Raw genomic sequence first — 20,595 nt, 5'->3', positions numbered from 1 at the left:
GGAACCTTTAATGTGTTAACAGAACATGAACATCCTATGCCCGTTCAAACATCTGGAGGGACATCCCACCACTTGGTAGGATGTGGACATGGAGACAGGCTGAGAAACAAATGCTTCTTCCCATGGGGAGTAGAGGGAGACTCTACACCACCACCACTTTGTAGCCAAGCCCCAGTTCCGCAGGGCAGATCTGACAGGACAACTATGCCAGGTCTGTCCCCTGCCTCCCAAGGGAAAGGACTGCCCTAGGGACCTCTTGCTTTATTGTGGCAGGAAGGACACCCCATGTGACACCCCAAAAGCAGCGCAACAGCTCAGCATCAGGAACCACCATAACAGGAGACTCAGGTACCTGGCACAACACATGCCCCTCTCCCAGGGAATACCCTCCAATGGTTCTCTGAGGGCCTGTGCAGGGAGCTGGGGGGCATTTCTGCTCCTGGGGGGCCCCTAGATCAACACCCCCGTTGATGACAGACAGAAAGACAGAACTATCTCAGCAGAGCGCATAAGGATTGATTGAGACTTGATTGGCCACACTGTTATGGGAGGCCAAGGGCACTACACCCAAGTCAGAGGAGGCAGTGAATGCACTATGGGCACTAAACTGCTGAACCAAACAGCAATGACATAAGACAGACAGGCCTCAACACTTCAGGAGATCCCAGATGTGCTTTGAGCCAACACCCTGATATCAGACACTAATGAGTAGGGTCTCTGAAGAGGGCTGGGGGAGGAGAGTGAGAAGGTGCTAAACCGGATGGAATAGCCTATAGAAATCACCTCCAGCATCCATCTGTCCAAAGTAACGAGCTCCCAGGAAGACAGAAAATGGGAGAGACGATATCCACAAGGGTGGAAGGGGGAACAGGTTCAATGTAGGATCCAGAGAGGAAAACAGTCTGTGGTCTTTGACCAGTGGGTCAAAATGGTTGTTTTGAGGATGTTGCCAACTGAAGTGTCACTGTGGAGGATGGCCCCTTTTCAGTGAATCTGGGGTTTTTCCTGTAGGGTTCAGCCAGTCTCATGAGCTGGTAGTGGACTAGATGAGACCACTGAGCTGTCTACTATATTTTTTCTTTGTCACAGGTATATAAACGCCCAGTGATTGTAGTGTCACCTGGGCATCTTCAGGCGAATGAAGGGACCCACCCGTGGTGCTGTTGCACAAATTAGGTCCTTCGAAAGTAAGGTCCTTGATGGCATTTTGTACCCTCTGGGGGAGGTCGGAGACTGCAGCCAAGACACTCTGAGCACAACTACTGCCATAGCCATGGAACTTGCAGCTGTACTGGCAGCATCAAGAGAGGCCTGGAGAGAAGCCGTGATGATTTTATGGCTTTTATGATGGCCTGAAATTGTTCCCTCTTGTTCTGTGGCAGATATTCAGTAAAAGATGAAAAATTTGTAATAATTTGTAAAATTATATTTTGCCCTTAGAGTTTGGCAACTGGCTCCTCTGAACTGCAATTAGGCCAAGGAGTAGCTTTTGCAGCCAAAGAAGTCTAGCCATTTCAGTTCCCTGTCAGACGGCGTTGAACAGCAACAGTGGTGTCGGTTTCATTCATTAACCACCTCAGCAATCAGGGAGTTAGGTGTCTGGTGAGGAGGAATATTTATGGGAAGGAGGTACTTATTCTTCCCCAGCAGGCTCTTGCTCCTCTGTAAGCAACTCCTGCAGAACAGAACCTGGGCTTGGTGCTCCTGGCATGACCTCTTACACAATGGAACTCCGTAGAAGAGCTTGTCATAAGGGGCCCCCTGGTTCCAATAACCCCACTTTGGTGGGGCATAAGGGAAGGGGGTTGGACCCCCAAGGTTATTCTTGCCAATACTGCTGGGTACACCACCTGCTGGGAGTTTCTTCCTCAGGGTGCACTTCAAGAAGGGGTGGCTGAAATGGAAAGGTAGGGGAGCCTTGTATAGACGCCTCAGAAGTGAATGAGGTGTCCTCGCCCATGACCATCAGGGGAGGAGAAGAAAATGGTGCCGGTAACAGTGTTTGTGCTGGTAACATGATGAGTCATACAACTGCATCAGTGCTGAGGTGTTGTTGACTGGTAAGGGAATTCTGGATAATATGTCAATACCAACTGGAAGTCCCTCTCAGTACCCTCAAAAGGTTGGTGTGGAACCAGTGGCTGTATCAGCACCGGAGGATGAGCAGTTGATGCAGATGGAAGGGTCGACTCCAGGAGATAAGTCAGTACCAGCTGGGAATGTCGTTTTGTACCCCTCAGCAATGGTAACTCACATTCCTTATGGAAGAGGACCCTGGGCAGTACTGGGTACTCTGGAATCAGTACATCAGGAAGTATTGAAGATGGTACCAAAGTGGAGTCCATGTGTTCTCTGTGGCTGGATAAAGACACTGTTATTGATGACTATTTCAGTTTGGATTTAGAAGAGTCCTTGTGTTTTAAAGGCACTGAGTCCAGTACCGATATTGGTACTGCTCTAGGCTGTTTACTGGATGTGATTCTCAGTACATGGTGTAATCTTTTTATCCAGTGACAAGACCTCGGTACCAGAGGAGTTGGGCATCTTAGCAGTACCCATGCCAGGATATGAGGTCTCCTGAGACGGTGACTTTCCCCTACTGTTCTGGAGAGGGGATTTCTTCTTAGTTGAAGGTCTAGATAGTTCTGAACGGCCCCCAAGATCTTTGCTTACCACTGCAATCACAATGATCACAGAGGTTCTCTGAGCATCTGGAGCTGAAGTACAGGAAGTGGGTGAGGGGATTCACACCCCAGGAGTCACAGAGAATGCTCCATCAGCAGCAAGTTCATCCTGTCTTCCCTAAGCTTTCAAGATCTGCTTTTAAAACTTGAACAGACCTTACATTTGGAGGGCACGAGCAACTCCAAGGCAGGTCTGGCAGGGTTTGAAGCCTGGGATTTTTGGTATAACCTGTACCTGAGGTCATGGATTGAGGCTAGAGAAAACAAAGGCCTAGATCGGGCAAATAAAGAAGGGAAGGGGAGAAAACTGCCAAAGCACAAGTTTATGCTAAAAAAACAGGAAAAATAAAAGTAATGGAAAAAGAAATCTTAAGAAACAAAACGGGGGGCGGGGGAGGGGGGCATGTAGCAAGCTGTTTGCCAGTAACCTAGAGCTGGGCCTGGGGATTCCTGCCTTCTCTCCAGTGCTCAGACAGTCATAGCTTTTATACTAGTGTCCAGTTATGGGGAAACAGTAGCTAGGACTAAAGCAGCATTTACATGTTGCCTGGATTAACCACAGCATAGGAACAGAGCTCCCAGGTCTACAATGCATACAGCACTACCACCCTCCCACTCGCCCCCACCAATCGGGACGGGGGTAGGAGGTAATAGGAGCCTATATAAGAAAAAGCCCCAAATATCGAGACTGTCCCTATAAAATCGGAGCATCTGGTCACCCTAAATAATCCTATTACTCCAGGTCTACTCTACTTAGGAAATATGCACTCCTCATTTTTGCAACCATAATGAGGGAAACGTTTCACACATCCATAATGCTTGGCAGAGGGTCTCAACATGCTTTAGGGGCATAACCTGAGATGTGGTTACCTCCAAGGGGACAGGAGCAAAGCAGTGCATGGCAGTAGGGGAGGGAAAATGTTGGACAAAGCTTTACTTAAAGTGCCCTGGGACCTTTACTGTCCATGCAGGGCTGATCAGGCCTTGGTATTTAAGGTCTAGTGTGTTTCACACACAGCATGCTACATGGAACTTGATTTATGCAAATCAGGAAGACAGGCTGAGCTAGCCCTGCAGGGATTTGTGGTTTTAGGGAACCTGTTTATTCCAGACCTGATGATTAGACCCTAAAAACAATTCATGCCTTAGTTAAGAAATAGCACAGATAGGTTCAGTGTAAAATGGCCCAAGGCCACACAGTTAATGGCAGAGCTGGAGTCTTAACTTCTAGTTCCCTTGCTAGGCTCCAGTCACTCCCAGTAGCTAAGCATTTCTAACACAACTGTCAGCACGGTCTCTACAGCCCATGATCAGTTTGACTTGCTACTCTGCAGTTGTCTCTGGGAGGAAGTTTGGGGTTTTTCTAACTCCAAGGATGGAGCAGAAAATCATGGTCACGCCTTTGTGAACAGATGAAAAGCAGCCTCTGCCCTGGCACTAGGGAGCATCTCTGCTTCTGGGGCTTGACTGGGCCAGACAGGACCCTCCCTCGTTAACACCCAACTCTCACACAGCCTGGGTGTGAGTTTTACACTTCCTCCAATGACATCTCTTGGGAACAGGTTACGTACAGACTAACCCTGCCTTCCCATCCACCCTCAGTAGACCCTGAAGCTCTCTCCCATGAACATTCGCACACAAGCCTCTCTGCTGCTGGTGACCAAGAAAGCATAATCTACTGCCCTTGGAGGGTTTAGTAAACTAACAAGCAACACCAGTCCATTTTATTAAAAGTTTTGTAAGGATCTTCAACCTGTTCCACCATCCCGAGAGGCACAGAGAGAAAGACATCTGCTGCAGAACTCCAACTACAGACACTAATCAAAGTCCCATCCCTTCCACTGGAGTTACAAGATTCTCTGATCTCTAACAACAGGCTAGAAAAAGCGGGAAGTGTCAGGGGAAGAACCACAGGGGGTGAGCGAGGAGTTTTTTCCTCCAACCTGCCTCGATCCAGCCACATTAGACACAGAAAAGCAGAAACAGGGGCAGAATGTCAGGGACAGGGAGCTTTAAAGAAACAGGTGGTTCCTACAGCAGAGAGTAGAGTATGGGGAAATCACTTCTGCACACAGACCCCAATAAGCTTCCAATGCTCCTTGGCTTTTTAACAACAAAAGAAAGTCTCATGTAGAAATCCTGGGATTGTATAATCCCTGACAGCTGGGTTTACAGATCACTTGGAGACTCAGAATTACATGCCTGGCTCTTTACTAAAAGCTCCCCAGTATGTAATCAGTGCTGTACTTGGGAGAGGGTTGGGCAAATCCCCCTCTTAAACCAATCTGTTCCCTGGTTCTAAACATTCAAGGACTAACTAGCATTCTCCAGCCTCCCTGTTCCCTGGGGTTTGGATGATTACTCATGGGGTCTCCTTCCATGCTCTAGCCCCAGACCTTTGTGTGACTTCCTCCACTCCAGGAAATTCAAAGATAAATCACCACCTCACAGAACCCTGATTTCTGGCTCCAATGCAATCCAGCACCAAGAAAGATAGATGTGGTAGGAAGTGGAGACAGGTTAAAAAAACCACTTTAATTTCTAAGAACACTAGAAAAGGAGCAGACAACAACAATCCAGACCTCCCCCAAAACATTAATGGGACACATATTCTTTACCCTACAGTACTGCTCATGAGGACACAAGTGTTTTTTCCACAACCCAGAGGGACTAAGATTCCAGCTCTCACAGCCAGATCTCACTTTCACTTTGTTTAGAGAGGTGTCATCAAACTGAAATCAAGTCAGTTTAAAAAAAAAAAAGAAAGCCACCCAAGTTTTTTTCAGGTCCCATACCTGCTCCTGCTCTCATAGCCACAAAATAAACATACTTGAAAGAGAAAAAAAAATACCTCACCCTATGATTCTATGATAAAAAAAATGAAGATTGCAAACAGCACTGTGTGGCAGTCACTTATGAACCCAGTTTATAATGGCACTGTGATATACCATTGCTTCCGCCGAAACACACAACAACCACCCAAAATAAATACTGGAATTTCCAATATCTGAACCACAAAGCAAGGAAAATAAAGTCAACGGGGAGGTGTGTCGTTCAGGATTTCACTATTCCCAGGAGGGATGGATGCATGTAATCACATCAGCGCATCATTTTGGGGACAAAAATAGCTAAAGTGTACGACTTGTGTTTAGAGAACAATGTTTAAGGGCCAGAGAAGTACAACTCTCCTTCAATAAAGTTTTAAGCCACTTAAACCAGAGCCAAAATTACTACTGTATCTTTAGCAGCTCTCTGTTATGATAGAAATACACTGATGGCTGGGAAGGCAACAAACTTTCTATTTTCATTCATTTGGGATGACCATATGCAACTCACACACACAAATAAGTGCAATTAATTCCCCTCAAGCACACATTCACCACATGTACATATAATACACAGGGGACATATTTAGCTAGTATTTCATGCTATTTGCAGCCTTTTTTCAAGTCAGTTTCAGCTGCACAGCTGTGGAGGTCTCAAGGAAAAATGCCAACACATTAGAGGGAAATAAATTTCACCCCCCAGTGCAAACAAGACCAATTATTTTCAAACAAAGAATACTGGGTGGCCTAAGAAAACATCCTTTTAAAAAGCCACATGCAAATACATACATCAATCACAGACATGTATGTACGGGTACACGAGTGAATGCACACACACAACTGCACGCAGAGATGCCACCAAGACACAACTCTAGCTAGTTTACAGCCAGGTGGGAGGAGACTTGTACCATCTGCCAGGCTCCAGCGCCCAAAGCTAATTCTGGTACCACATTCTAGACTCCCAAAATAGCGAGGAGGAGGAGTTATAATTAAAGTCTAGGACCAGCCCGATACAGAGGCGAGCCCTGGCCTCCCCGTTGGCTGGCACGGAGCTCCGGGCTCACCGACCGCTGCCGCGAATCCAGCAAGTGGCTGCTGTGAGCGCCCAGCCCCAGCCGCGTCCCTCGCCGCGGTAAGCGCCCAGGGCGGAGAGGGTCCGAGAGGGACAAGGGCCGGGCCGGCCAGACACCCCCAGCCCGTGCGCTCCGCGCGCCCCGCTTACATCGATCCCATTTCAGTCCCGTCACCAGCGCCCCCTTCTCCCTCGGGGGCCAGAGCGGGGCTCCCGGCAGCTGGAAGCAGCACAGCCGGCAGTCCCCCCGCCTGCCCCATACCCTACCCGAGCTGCGCCGCCAGACCCTGCTAGTACCCGGCATGGCCACTAACCAGCAGCCCGCTACCGGCCTGCAAGGACGCGCTGCGAGCCCAGCTCCGCGCCGCTGCCGGCCGTCCCGGTGCCAGCCCCGAAGTCGAAGGGTCTATTCAGGGGGCGGCTCCTCCCCGCAGACAGAGCGGCCGCGGCTCCAATGGAGGGGAGCGCACCGCCCCCGGGAGGGGAGGTGACAGCGAGGATAAAGCGGGGGGGGGGGGGTGCCAGAATAGCGAGGGGAGGGAAACAGTGGAGCGGATTTGGCCGGGCGACGGGCCAAGGTAGAGAAGGGGGCTGCAGGAGGAAGCTTCGCTTAAGGCAGTTTATAGCTTCTCTCTGTTCTCAGGTGCAGGAGGGAGAGAAGGGTGCAGCAGGCACTGCCCCCCTCCTCTAGCAGACGGGGGAAATGCCTGCCTGCTTCTATCTTCCCTTCCATCCACTGTATCCGCCTGCCACGCCTATGCCCGCTGTCTGTCTCCCTTATCCCAGCCTGGATTTGTGCCCTGCGTAGGCCCTGTTCTCAGAGCTCCCCTGTAGGGCCACGCCCCATGCCCCACATGGACACAACTCTCATCCCCCTCTTTTATTGTCCCTTCTGGCCTTTCCTTCTCCCTCTGGCTCTGCCACCTTCTTTCCTTTTTTGAAAGAGGGAGTAAAGGTTGCTGTAGCCTCAAAGTGTGCCCACCAGGCAAGTAGTGCAGAGTGCAACACGCTAAGGCACCGCCACTCCTCACAGGTCCCAGCATTGGGCCTCCACTCAATCAGAACAGCCACAGTGTAGGCACCCATGGTGGCCCACACTTTCTAATTTTAAGGGAACACTCTGAAGATAAAAATAATAAAGGTCCAGATCCTGCAATCCAGTCCACAGGGCTCTGCATACACCCTTCAGACTGCAGGGTTGGGGGCACCTGCTCTAACAAAAATGTTCAGTCATTCAGAGCAACACCAGGACAGAACCGAGTGCTTCCCATTCCCAAAGCATGAACCCCTGCCACCCAAGCCAGAAAAAAATACATTAGCCATACAGGGCCTCTGGCATGCAGCAGAGCAGTTCTGATTTTAGCCAGCAGAGGGCAGTGGTGCCATTTACTACTATGTATATAGTTACTCCAGGAGGCATTCTGCACCAAAAAATTAAAAATTCTGCAATTTTTATTTGTCAAAATAACACTACCTAATCACACTAGTTTCAATTATTCTGCTAATTTTTTCAAAATACCTGTCAGAAAGTATGTCTGTAACAATACAGACACACACTCAAACATTCCCCCAGGAGTAGAATTAAAGAAACCTCTATGATAACCCAGTTCCTATTTCTCTGCCCCCTTCCCCACCCCAGAGCCCAGCAAAGGGGGGGGGCGACACCCACAACCCCTCCCGTGAAGTTCAGCCATGATTCTCCCCCAGCCAATACACTCAAACTCTCTCCCACCAAGAGCCTAGCCATGGGCCCCCCTAGCCTGGTTACCTGTACCCCCTCTCCCCCTAGAGCCCATTAGCAGGGCCCCCTTGGCCCAGATACCTTCACCCCTCCACACAGAGCCCAGCCATGCCCCCCAGCCCAGATAACTCCCCCCTCCCCCCCCCCCCCCCCCGAGCCCAGGGATCCAGAGAAAGAAACAATATGATGGTCAGTCCCAGGCTTGCATGGAGTTTCCTGCCAGGAACCTTCTAGCTCCCTCCCCCCTCCCTGCAGTGTCTTCTATGTGCAAGCTGGGCTCTGACAGGTCCAGTGTCCCCTAGTGGTGGCTAGCAGCACTGCAGCCCATTTCTGTGGGGAAAGGGAAAATTCTGCATGCACATAAATTTCTGCAAAATTCTGCATTTGGCAGTGGTGCATAATTCCCCCAGGAGTAATACAGTTAATGTCTCTTGCTTGAAGCTAGTAAAGCAGTGAACTTTGACAAGTTTACTTCCTAGTGCTTCTGCAGCTAGTTGTTTTACATCCTACACTTTATGCCCAGCTTGGGCAATAAAATTAGCATGGCCAGTTCAGTCTTGGCTTGCAGTGGATTCCAGTGGCCTACTGCAGTTGGGAAAAGGGTTCACAGCACCACCTGGAGCTGATGGAAACCCATTAGGATTCCACGTGAAAAAACATTTTAAAAACTTTGCACAAAAACAGCATTTCTGTTTGCATATAAAACCTCACAATGAGGGCATGGGGCTGAGTACTATAAGTTCCTGGAAAGTGAGAAGGCTCAGGACGTCACAGGATCAGCAAGACTATTTCAAAGGGACAGTAGTGCTTAGAATTCTGTGGCTGAGTCCCATTTCCAACCATTGCATCTCTCCCTCATCCCGGGCAGTATGGAGGTGTCTGTCACTGTCATGACTATTCAGCAGGAGCTTTTCCTTAAGTTTGATTTTTTCCTGATTTATTCTTTATTGGCAATTTACTCCCTGAACAGCCTCACCCAGACCTAAATTCTCCTGAGTCACCTTGCTATAAGGGGACACCTGAAACAGGCCCATACCCTGCAAAGTACTAGCACCCAGGAAGGGACCATAGCTGTAAAGCACACCAAGGAGATCAGCACAGGTTATGAGCCTATGGTTCTGAATCCATATGACAGCTCTGAAAAACGATTTTGCAAACAGGCTGAAGAGCTATTGTCAAATGGTGCTAGAGAGGTTTACTCTCAAATGCAGCTCTGTGGAGCAGAGGGTAGCCCAAGAATGAACAATCAGGCTCTAGGGGGGTTGTACAACCACATTACCAAGTACACACTGCTCTACCAAAGTAAATAGTAGAAAAGACACTCCTCCCACACACGCAATACAATTCTGGTAAATAAGTCACAAAATGGGATAGTTTGTGTGTATATAGCTGCTCTAGTCTGAGAACCTTTCCACTTTACAGAGGGGAGGGAAATATTAACAGTCCTATTTTACAAATGCAGAAACTGATGCACAGAGGACCAAATTCATCCCTCATGTAACTCTGTAGTTTTAAAAGGAGTTTTACTAGGGACAAAATTGGCTCAAAGTTAAACTCACTCACTCTGTGAGCTCCGGTGACAGTGTTGGGGATAAAACCCAGGAGCCCTCATTCCGTCCAACCTCACTGCTCTAATTGCTAGTTTAGGTAGGTTAGCATAAAAAGCATCCAGAAACACAAGATCCTACTTTGCCTTGGAGTAAAGCTCACACGTTGCAAAGCGCATTCAAGCAACTTTATGGATGAGATTTAACTTGATGCACTGATGCAGTATCAATCACTGGGAGTAATGCCATTTTTAGAAGCAGTTAAACCTTGTGCCAGTGTAGACAGTGAAAATATTGTGCTCAGGATCCACAGCTGTCATAACCTTAGTCCCAGATTTGGACCTTAGCGTCCAAAATATGGGGGTTAGCATGAAAACCTCCAAGCTTAGTTACCAGCTTGGACCTGGTACCTGCTGCCACCACCCAAAAAATTAGAGTGTTTTGGGGCACTCTGGTCCCTCTGAAAAACCTTCCCTGGGGACCCCAAGACCCAAATCCCTTGAGTCTCACAACCAAGGGAAATAATCCTTTTTCCCTTCCCCCCTCCAGGTGCTCCTGGAGAGATACACAGACACAAGCTCTGTGAAACTACACAGAGGGACTCCCCCTCTCCGTTTCCAATCCTGGAAACAAAAAGTACTTTCCTATTCCCCCCGAGGGAATGCAAAATCAGGCTAGCGATCCAACACACAAATCTCCCCTTGATTTCTTCCTCCCACCAATTCCCTGGTGAGTACAGACTCAATTTCCCTGAAGTAAAGAAAAACTCCAACAGGTCTTAAAAGAAAGCTTTATATAAAAAGGAAAGAAAAATAAGTACAAATGTTCTCTCTGTATTAAGATGATACAACACAGGGTCAATTGCTTAAAAGAATATTGAATAAACAGCCTTATTCAAAAAGAATACAAATCAAAGCACTCCAGCACTTATATTCATGCAAATACCAAAGAAAAGAAACCATAGAACTTACTATCTGATCTCTTTGTCCTTACACTTGGAAACAGAAGACTAGAAAAAAGAAACTACTTCTCCAAAGCTCAGAGAAAGCAGGCAGGCAGACAAAAGACAAAAGACACTCAATTCCCTCCACCCAAAGTTGAAAAAATCCGGTTTCCTGATTGGTCCTCTGGTCAGGTGCTTTAGGTGAAAGAGACATTAACCCTTAGCTATCTGTTTATGACAACAGCATCAGGAATACATATAGTGTGGCAATTTTTCCCCTCTTTCCCCACAGAGCTGGGAAACACTATTGATCAGCAATGTTTTATTGGCAGGAGGGGAGTATGTGTGTGTGATCCTGCTAAGAAGAATTCCAATGTTCCCAAACATTTCCCAGTGTTATCTATGCTACAATAGAAGTCTGGTGGTGACAGTAGTGAAGATTTCCAAGTGACTCAGTAATGGAGAAAAATATCTACATAATTTTCCATCAAAATCCCTGTTAAGACCCCAGGGAAGGCTTCCAGACTGTAAAAGAAAAATTAAAATTTTTTTTTTTAAAAGAGTATGATCAGAAAAAGTGATTCAACTGGAAAACTAAAGCAGCTGTGGAAAATATGACACCATCTTTGCACAAAGATATTGACTGCAGTAGTGTGAAAAACGTTACTCAAGGACAGGATAGGAAAATAAGCCCCTTTGTCTTTGTGAAACCTGGAAGTGTTCTGAGGTGTTTTTTTCTTGTTGTAGAGCCTAGAAGATGTAAAATTTTCCAAAGTCTGTGCTCTGTTACAGCAGAAAAACTCCAGTGAAGTCAATGGAGTGACTCCAGATTGAGGAAGAGAGTACCTGCCCACACTCGTGTGTGTGTACATGCACACTGGATGGCGCTGCCAGGGATAAACATAATGAAACACTTTAACCATGTTTCTAAGATAAGCATAGAGCATAGACTGGTTGGTGTTCAGTCCCTGTGTCTTGGCCTAATTAGTTTGCTTTCTGATAGGCCTAAGTGATCGGCCTCAGATGCTACAGCTTTGGAGTTGCTTATAGTGTGTAATTTTCTATTCTAATGTGAGTTTTCACATATCTGGTTCAAAGTTTCGAGAGTAATGTGGAAAATATACATAATTATCAAAGGAAATGGCTGAATTCTGAACAGCTTAGCTTCCATGCTGATGACTCTGCTAGCATTACTGTTGCTACATCCAGAAAATTCATTGCTGCTAATGTAATTTCCATCACAAGGGCACAGGTATAGCAGGGAGCGCTTGGGCAATCTAACGAGGAGGAGAATGAAAAGGATATCTTAATTGCTGTACAAAATAAGACAGCACAGAATGAGCCAGGACAGTAGATCCTTGGCCAGCAACAGTGCTACACAGCACAGGGGATGCTTGTTAGAGCAGCACAGATAAAACAGTTTCTGCTGCCCTTGTAGACAAACTTTCTCCAAAGGAGACCTATTTCCCGGACACGGTGCAGCAGAACCTCACACAGAAACACCATGGAGTCACGATGGGCCTGGGCTCGTTCCTGTTCAGCAGCCAGATTCTGATCTCTGTCACACCAAGATCAATTTAGAGCAGGTAATGATTCTGACTTCAGGGGAGCGTCTCCAGATTTACACCAATATGAGGCAGTTGAATCAAGTCTTTGGGGAGTGAAGACATAGAAGGTTGCTGGGTCCAAATCTGCAATGTCCCAGAATAACAGATTTCAGAATTTACTCCTCTGTCCCAATTATATTGAGTACTTACAAAGGGTTTTCCAGCCAATGGCTGTCAAAGCCATTTATCACCCTCATTTTACTGACAGGCAAACACTGAGGTTAAATGACTCGCCCAAGGTTTCACAGCAAATCCGTGACAGAGTGAGGAATAGACTGCCAGTCTGATATCTTGTGCACTAAGTCACAGTGCCTCCCAGGGCTGGATAATTCAGGCAGAGAGGGGGAAAGAAGTAAAAACAGAAAAGAAGGGCACAATGAAGTCCCCAGCCTTCCTCGGTTCCCTTGCTCCCCTGGAAAAGGAGTTAAACACCTACCCTTTCTAATAGGGAACCCTCTTGTGACAGGGGCTGGAAGAAGGATCTGGCACCCAAGGAAGCTTGTTATTGCCAATCTCATCAAATAGAGCAGAATGCAAGTGGCAGCAAGGTTTGCTGGGATGGTGCCCACCTCCAGCACCCTGGGCTCTCCCACCCCGACAACCCAGCCTGCCCTCATTTCTCTACTGGTTGCATCCATCCAGATAAGAAGCTGATGTCATAAGCAAAACAATGGGTGATTTTACCTCTCACCGGATAGATAGCTTCCAGGGCAACACACTCATGACAATGTTCTGAACAAGCCCAAATCCATCACCTGTCTCACCTGTCTCCATTCAAGAGCTTCTCCCTTCAGAAATCTCCCCAAGTGTGAAGGCTCTGGAAAGGGAAGGTATCAGAGGACAATAGCCTACCTGCCAGCCTTGCACAGGAGCATCTGGGAGAGGCTGCCAGGCACCACCAGGAGTGGGGCAGAAGGAGTTACAGGAAGCAACAGTGGGACTGGGGGAGGGAAGGGTCAGGTCTGGAGAAATTCTCCTCCGCCACTCTTGAAGGTCTGTACCAGACTGTCTGTCTACTGCACTATCATTAACTGAATTGATCCCTTCCCCTGGATACCATACAGCAAAATGATGATACCTTAATAACAGCCCGCGGTGCTGCTGCACAGAGCATGTTTTGGGCTTCGCTTACGGCAGCCAGCACATACTGGGATCACGTCACCGCTCAGCTGTGAGATACAACCCAAAGAAATGCAACCAATGGGCATAGGTGGCAGTCAAACATGCATGTGTCCACACGTGTCTGTCTGCATCTGTCTAGACTGCCTGTGGGCCAGTGCACAGTGGTATGCATGTATATTGTTCTATCTGCCCTTGGGCAGAGAGTGTGAGGATGTGTTGGGTCTTGGGATCTCACTCTCTCATGCATGGACTTCCCAGACAAGCACAGAGAAGGAGCAGTGGGGTGTGAGAACAAGTCTGTTTATAGTGATTGTAGCTAGGAGGAATCCTCAGTTTAGAGGGTATATGTTAAGACTCAGAGACAAATCTGATTTAGCCTGTCCCTGGGGTTTCATTAGCAAGGCAAAGAACTTTCACTGACCATGCTTCCTGGGAGCAGTCAGGCTGTGTTCAGATGCTCTGCAGAAGTCAGATTCCTGCAAATAGAGACTTCAAGAACCAGCATTGTGAGGAGTGGGTCTGCACAGTGCTGCCAGTCACTACTAGGACATGCAAGAGGGGAAACCCTGAGATAGGTTACACCAGTGGTTCTCAAAGTTCTGTCCTGGTGAACCCTTTCACACAGCAAGCCTCTGAGTGCGATCCCCCTTATAAATTAAAAACATTTTTATATTTAACATTATAATAAATGCTGGAGGTGAAGCATGGTTTGGGGGTGGAGGCTGACAGCTCGCGACCCCCCACGGGGTCACGACCCCCAGTTTGAGAACCCTTGGGTTAGACCAAGACACAGTGAAGGATTCCGTCACCCAGCTCTGCTAATGTCCTTCAATCCCAACACACAGCCCCCTGCTATTCCTCTTCTGGGCTCTCTTCCATATCACCTCTGACAGTGCCTCTCAATCCCAATCTACAGCCCCACTGCTATCCCAGATCTGGGATTCCCCCACCCCCAGCTCTGCCAATGCCCTTCTGTCCCAACCCACAGGTGCACCCGTTATCTCAGCCATGAGCTCCCCACCTCATACAGCTCTGCCGGTGCCCCTCAGTCCTGATCTATTACGCTCCCTACCATTCCTATCCTGAGATAGAATCATAGAACCATAAGACTGGAAGGGACCTCAAGAGACACTCATGGCAGGATTAAGTATTATCCAGACCATTCCTGACAGGTGTTTGTCTGACCTGCTCTTAAAAATTGCCAGTGATGGAGATTGCACAACCTCCCTAGGCAATTTATTCCAGTGCTTAACCACCCCGACAGTTAGGAAGTTTTTCCTAATGTCCAACCTAAACATCCTTTGCTGCACTTTAAACCCATTACTTCTTGTCCTATCCTAAGAGGTTAAGAAGAATAATTCTTCTCCCTCCTCCTTGTAATAACCTTTTATGTACTTAAACTGTAATGTTCCCTCTCAGTCTTCTCTTTTCCAGACTAAACAAACCCAATTTTTTTCAATATTCCCTCATAGGCCTTTAATAATTTTTGTTGCTCTTCTCTGGACTTCCTCCAATCTGTGCACATCTCTCCTCAAATGTGGCACCCAGAACTGGACACAATACTCCAGTTGAGGCCTAATCAGCATGGAGTAGAATGGAAGAATTACTTCTCGTGTCTTTCTTACAACATTCCTGTTAATACATCCCAGAATGATGTTTGCTTTTTTTGCAACAGTGTTACATGGGTGACTTCATATTTAGCTTATGGTCCACTACGACCCCCAGATACCTTTCTGCTGTGCTCCTTCCTAGGCAGTCATTTCCCATTTTTGTATTATTCCTTCCTAAGTGGAGCACTTTGCATTTGTCTTTGTTGAATTTCATCCTATTTACTTCAGACCATGTTTCCAGTTTGTCCAGATCATTTTGAATTTTAATCCTATCATGGTTGATTGCAATGAACTGCACTTGTCCTGTGGCAGAAATGTCAATGAGGAACCAAACAGGTCACCAAATGCAAGTATACTAAGAAACATTTAAGCAAAAAACAAACACAAATATTCCCTGTGCCCCCCCATTTCCCCTCTTCCCTGCAGCTCTATGCAGCTGCTTTATCACAAACAGCAACATTGTAACTGCTACAGCTGTAACTAGGCTGCCTCCTGTAACACCAGGGCCAGTGCTGTAAAAGACGTCATTCAGCCATGAAGTATTAAGGCTGAATGTGTCATTTACAGCTAAATTGGAGGTTTATTTATGAGGCATAGCAAGCGCTAAATCCCCAGCAGGGCAGCCTGTACAGAAAGGCAGAGTCCCCTGCACGTATTTTAGGGCCTACTATCGCCCATAGGACATCTGAGCGTGTGAGGATTACCATTTCATCCCAGTTTGACTTCAGCAATATCCAACCCTCAGCACTTTTAAAGCCTACTGCAGATGGCTCAGCCTCCCCTCCCCTATGAGGCTGGGAGCTGGTATCTCCATTTCACAGACACAAATCAGGGCAGAGAGGTCAAGCCAAGAGCACCAATAGCAGAGCCAAGAACAAAAGAACCCAGGAGTCCTTACTCCCACTCCCCTGCTCCTTCCACTGAACAAAGAGGTCATCTGATCTGTGGGCTTGCAGACCCAGTGCCTTGAGGAATCTCGGATAACTAACACTAGCATTTCTGCCAGGGCCTCAAAGAACTTTACAAAGCAGGGCCAGTGTCACTGTACCCCTTTCTAAGTGGGGAAACTGAGGCACAGAGAGGGCCCAAGACAGTAAGTCAGCAACAGAATCAGGCGTAGAACCCAGGATTCCTGGTTCCCCATTCCCTGTGATAACTGCTAGAAAAAGTCACATACAATCTGCTTTGCACCCAGTATTGTGCTACAAATCAAGGTCAATGGGTACAAGACACCTCATCAGCTAGATGGGAGCATGTGGTGTTTCCATCTGGGACAACAGGCCCAATCGGTGGCAGCACAGACTTTGCTCCTTCCCTGCTGGGTACAGACAGCAGACAGTTTAACAAAGGAGCTTACATCACAGACAGTCTTGCTGGATGGGTGAGGATTATGTCCCCAGTTGTACTGAGAGGGAGATGAGGGGCCTGACAGGAGGCTGGCCAGCTGTGCCATGCACTACAGAGCCAGCCCATTCTGGAGCACACGAGGAGTAGGTACAATACAGCTAAGCAAACACTGCCAGCAGAGAGGTGTGTCGCCCCATCCACTACCTCACCAAACACCTTACTGGAGACACAGGTCTGAGGTGGTTGTCAGCTCAGACTATCCCTCACACGAGGCCAGCTCCACCTCACAGCCCAATGGCCATCAGAATTATCAGACAGGATCAGAACTGTGGTCTTTCTAGTCCAGTATCCCGTCTCCAGCAGTGTCTTGAGCTGAGCCAAGATATCACACTCCACATGCAGCTCAGCACAACTGGCCAGGCATCTGATAGGATGTTTCAGCCTCCCCTGAAGCATTGCATGAGGATCCAGGACACCCAGCCATATGGACTGATCCAGTGTGGCAGGCAGAGGAATCAAGGCTAGCTCAGATTTGTTCTGGCAAATGCTGTGCTCCTCTGTTAAGAGTCGTTGGGAGAAAGAAGGTCTGGCTCTCAACTATCCCATAACACTTATGGTACCTGTGACTCCAAAGGCCAAACTGCATCATTTCCCCTAGGCTGGGATTTTCTCCAGGTGGAGCAAGGCTCATGCCTCTTTGTTCCTCTTCAGTGTTCAGTGCCCCCTCCCGGAGCAGATGCCACCAGCTGGCCATAACAGTTACAAGCCTGCAGCTCATTTCTATGGCAACTCAAGCTCTAAAACGATGCCATTGCAGCACATTTACCTTGGCAATCAAAGTTCTAGAATGACCCCAACAAGAAGGCCTGTTAACATTGACAATCCCACACGTGCCCCACCCCCCGCAAGTTCTGTAAAGGGACAAGCAGAGAGACAGGGACCCTGCCTCAAAGAGCTTCAAGTCCAAACCACGCAAATTTCAGCCACGGACAAAGGGAAGGGGCAGGGAAATGAGGGAGCACAGTTATGGTAAATGAAACCAACAGGAAGTACATCAGAGAGGGAGTGACTCAGGCACGCTGATATTTTTAAGGATACATGGGGAAGGGGACAGCCTGGGAAATGGCCCAGGAAAGCTGAACCCAGAAGCTGAAATAATTAAATGAAAAGGAGGCATCTGGATTAAAAAGCCTTGTTTGTTTGTCAGACGGTTGGTTCTTTTAAAACAATCTACTCTAAATTCCCCTCTTTCTGCCTCAAACAAGCCCAACCATTATTAGATGCTCTAGTAAATTCCTGGCAGCTGATCCCGCCTCTGCTTTCTGCAGCTGTCAGAAGATGGCTCAGGATGCACCTTTGATATTTGACAGTGTAAACTGTGCATCAGAGAGGGGGAGCTGGATTCTGTGTTTTGTGCCAGAGACCTTAACACCAGATTACTCGGCAAAGCGCATGGCAGCTCCCCTAAAGCAGCATACTTCTCCATGGGCTAGCAAGGAACTGAGGCACAGGTGAGCAGAGAGCCTTTTCCAGCACAATCTGTGACCTGGTGCAAAGAATTTCAGAAGGCATCTCTTTTTAAGAACCATGCATGACAGCATTGTGTGGCAATGGGCCAACAGGGCTAGTCCATGCCATGCTTCCAGCTCCCAGGGATTCTAGCCCATACCTGCTTCTAGTAGACAAACTGAGGATGCAGGATGGGTCACACCTGTCCCCATCCACCCCTCATCTTAGTTCCAAGTTTGGCTTCCCCGCAAGACAGTCTAGCACTCTCTCCTCTTTACAGCCCTTATTTAGGACCAGAAAGACTGACCTCTCAAATGATGATAGCTCCCTGCTTGAGCCTGTAGCAAGGTCTTCTTCAGCACCCTGACCACATAAACTAAAGGAGTAATCCCACTAGCTGCTGGCAGTAATAGGCAGTTACCCTCTAGTGCAACTGCTAATAGAAGAGGACACAGCACAAGCTTGACCAGTGAGTCACACTGAGGTTCTATAAAGGATTCTTGCTGCTAAAGAAATTCCCATCAGCAGAGCTGCCTGTGCTGTCCTTGCCCTCCATGGAGCCCTAGACGGCTGAGAGGATGGGGAGGCAGGCTGGGAGTCTTGCATTTCCACAATGGCCAACCTTCCTTGCTCTGGAACTGCACACACCCATGCTAACAAGGCAAGAAGGACCAGAAACTTCTTCAGAAATACAAGCCTGGAAAATTCCAATTAACCACTGGCAAGAAGGGCCTGTAGCATCATCTCCTGGGCACATGGGCCCTTTCCAAGGGGAAGAGACAGTGAGATGTTAAGGAGAACTGGCCCTCATCAAGGTGACAGGGAGTATGTCTACACAGCAAAGAAAAACCTGCAATTGGTCCATGCCAGCCAACTCAGGCTTGCAGGGCTCGGGCTGTGGGGCTTTTTCATTGCTGTGTAGACTTCCGGGCTCAGACCCTCTCACCTCACAGAGTCCTAAAGCCCAGGCTCCAGCCTGACCCCAGAAGTCTACACAGCAAGGGAACAGCCCCAGAGTCCAAGCCCCGTGAACCGAAGTCAGCTGGCATGGGCCAGCTGTGGATTTTCATTTGTGTGTAGACATAACCAGGGAGGCAAACACAGATCCCTCCAGCTGCGTCAGAGCACTCAACGGCTAAAATATAAAGGAGACTCCAAACTTACAGCGAATGTTGGGGGCTCCTTCAGGAAGGGGGATGGGGAGGAGGAATCTCTGTACAGGATTCAAATGAAGCTGCACAATCAGAACCACATGCCACCTGCACACTAACCAAGCCTGGTGGGATACCCTCACTAACCCAGCACCCCAACAGGATAGTTACTGGAACTGGGCTTCACCTAATTAGCAGTCACCACTAGCGCTGGGCCTGCACCCAGGGCTGGGGTTCGAGTTCCACTGAAAGCAGTGAGTGGATGAAAACACAAGCCAAGTTCACCCTGAAGCCAATCCCAGCTCAATAAAGCTTCTGTAAAACTCGGTGAGGCTGGGCTAAGTTGCACTGGGCGCTCTCTCAAGCCCAGTTATTTCTCCTGAGAGCAGGTGAGGGTATGATTCACCCAGCTCCAAGGCAAAGATGTACCCTAGCTGCAGACCTGAAGCTGGCTCCAAACATATCCAAAGTCAGAGGAAGTCAGGATCCACCTTACAAAGCTAGGAAAGCAAGAACTTGACCCAAACATCACCAATCTTTGGGGACTGAGGGGCCCAGGCCTGGAGCTAGTTGAGTGGTCAGGAGTGTCCTCTCATGCATTGCTCCCACCACAACCAGCCTTGATGCCCAAGGGTAGGCACCTTACCTTGGGTCAGGCGAGTGGGCTGCTTAACCTGCAGGCCATCAACAGCACAGGCATTCCCGCAGGGATGCAGGGTGAGGGTCCCACAAACGTTCTCAATGTAGCAGTGCTCAGAGGCCAACCCAGCCCCCTGTAGAACAATGTCCTTAGCAGCTGAGCCAATCATGGTCCTCCCTGCAAGGAGAAACATCTGCTTAATGCTCCTTGGGACATAACAAGGAGATCATGTGCATGGGATGGGAGGCCAAAGCAGGTGAAGCACCCCCATTTACAGAGGCTGAGAGGGGACCACTCACCCTGTATTATTGGTGCCAAAACTCCACTTGGTGTGCACCCCACCCTGCGTGGGCACCATGTGATAGGAAGGTGAGGGCTGGGCAGGAAGCAGCCTCTGTAGTTTTTGCCCAGAGGAGCTCCTGAACTGGGAAGTTGGGGGGGATGACATAATTCTGTGGAATAATGGGAGTGCAGCCAGGACTGAGGGCAGCTCCTGTCCTGATGCTGCACAGCAAGTGCAGGCCTAGGCATTAAGCCACCAAGTTTTAGACACTGGTGGGTCCCCGAGAGAGGGACTAAAACAGCCTCTCCCAGCTCCTGTACCCATCGCTTCCTGCACACACACACAAACCACCAACAGCCCCTGATTCCCCCCTACACCACCTCAGGAAATGGGGGTACAAGCCCCTCATACAGGTGCATGACATGGGATCCAGAAGTCCTGTGCTCATTCCTCTAGGCCAGGCTGACTCTTAAAGCTCCAAAGGCAGGGCAGTCTGCACCCACAGGGTGTGTGG

At 48.4% G+C, this 20,595-nt stretch overlaps 1 protein-coding gene across 11 annotated transcripts in view; it reads right to left on the bottom strand.

Moving 5' to 3' along the window:
- The window catches only part of PHLDB1 (pleckstrin homology like domain family B member 1), a 105,860-nt gene that overhangs the window by 73,489 nt on the left and 11,776 nt on the right, over positions 1–20,595 (bottom strand). For 9 of the 11 annotated variants that reach the window (XM_050922074.1, XM_050922075.1, XM_050922078.1 and 6 more), the window contains exon 5: positions 19,805–19,975. In XM_050922074.1, the coding sequence (XP_050778031.1) occupies positions 19,805–19,975 (171 nt within the window). Of the gene's footprint in view, positions 1–6,878; positions 6,964–19,804; positions 19,976–20,595 lie in introns of those variants that run through there. The other 2 variants (XM_050922084.1, XM_050922083.1) reach the window with 2 other exon arrangements.

The sequence above is a fragment of the Gopherus flavomarginatus genome, chromosome 13 (assembly GCF_025201925.1).
Source record: "Gopherus flavomarginatus isolate rGopFla2 chromosome 13, rGopFla2.mat.asm, whole genome shotgun sequence".
NCBI classification, from domain to species: domain Eukaryota; kingdom Metazoa; phylum Chordata; order Testudines; family Testudinidae; genus Gopherus; species Gopherus flavomarginatus.
Note: the sequence above shows the minus strand (reverse complement) of the source record. Positions and strands in the feature narration are given on the sequence as shown.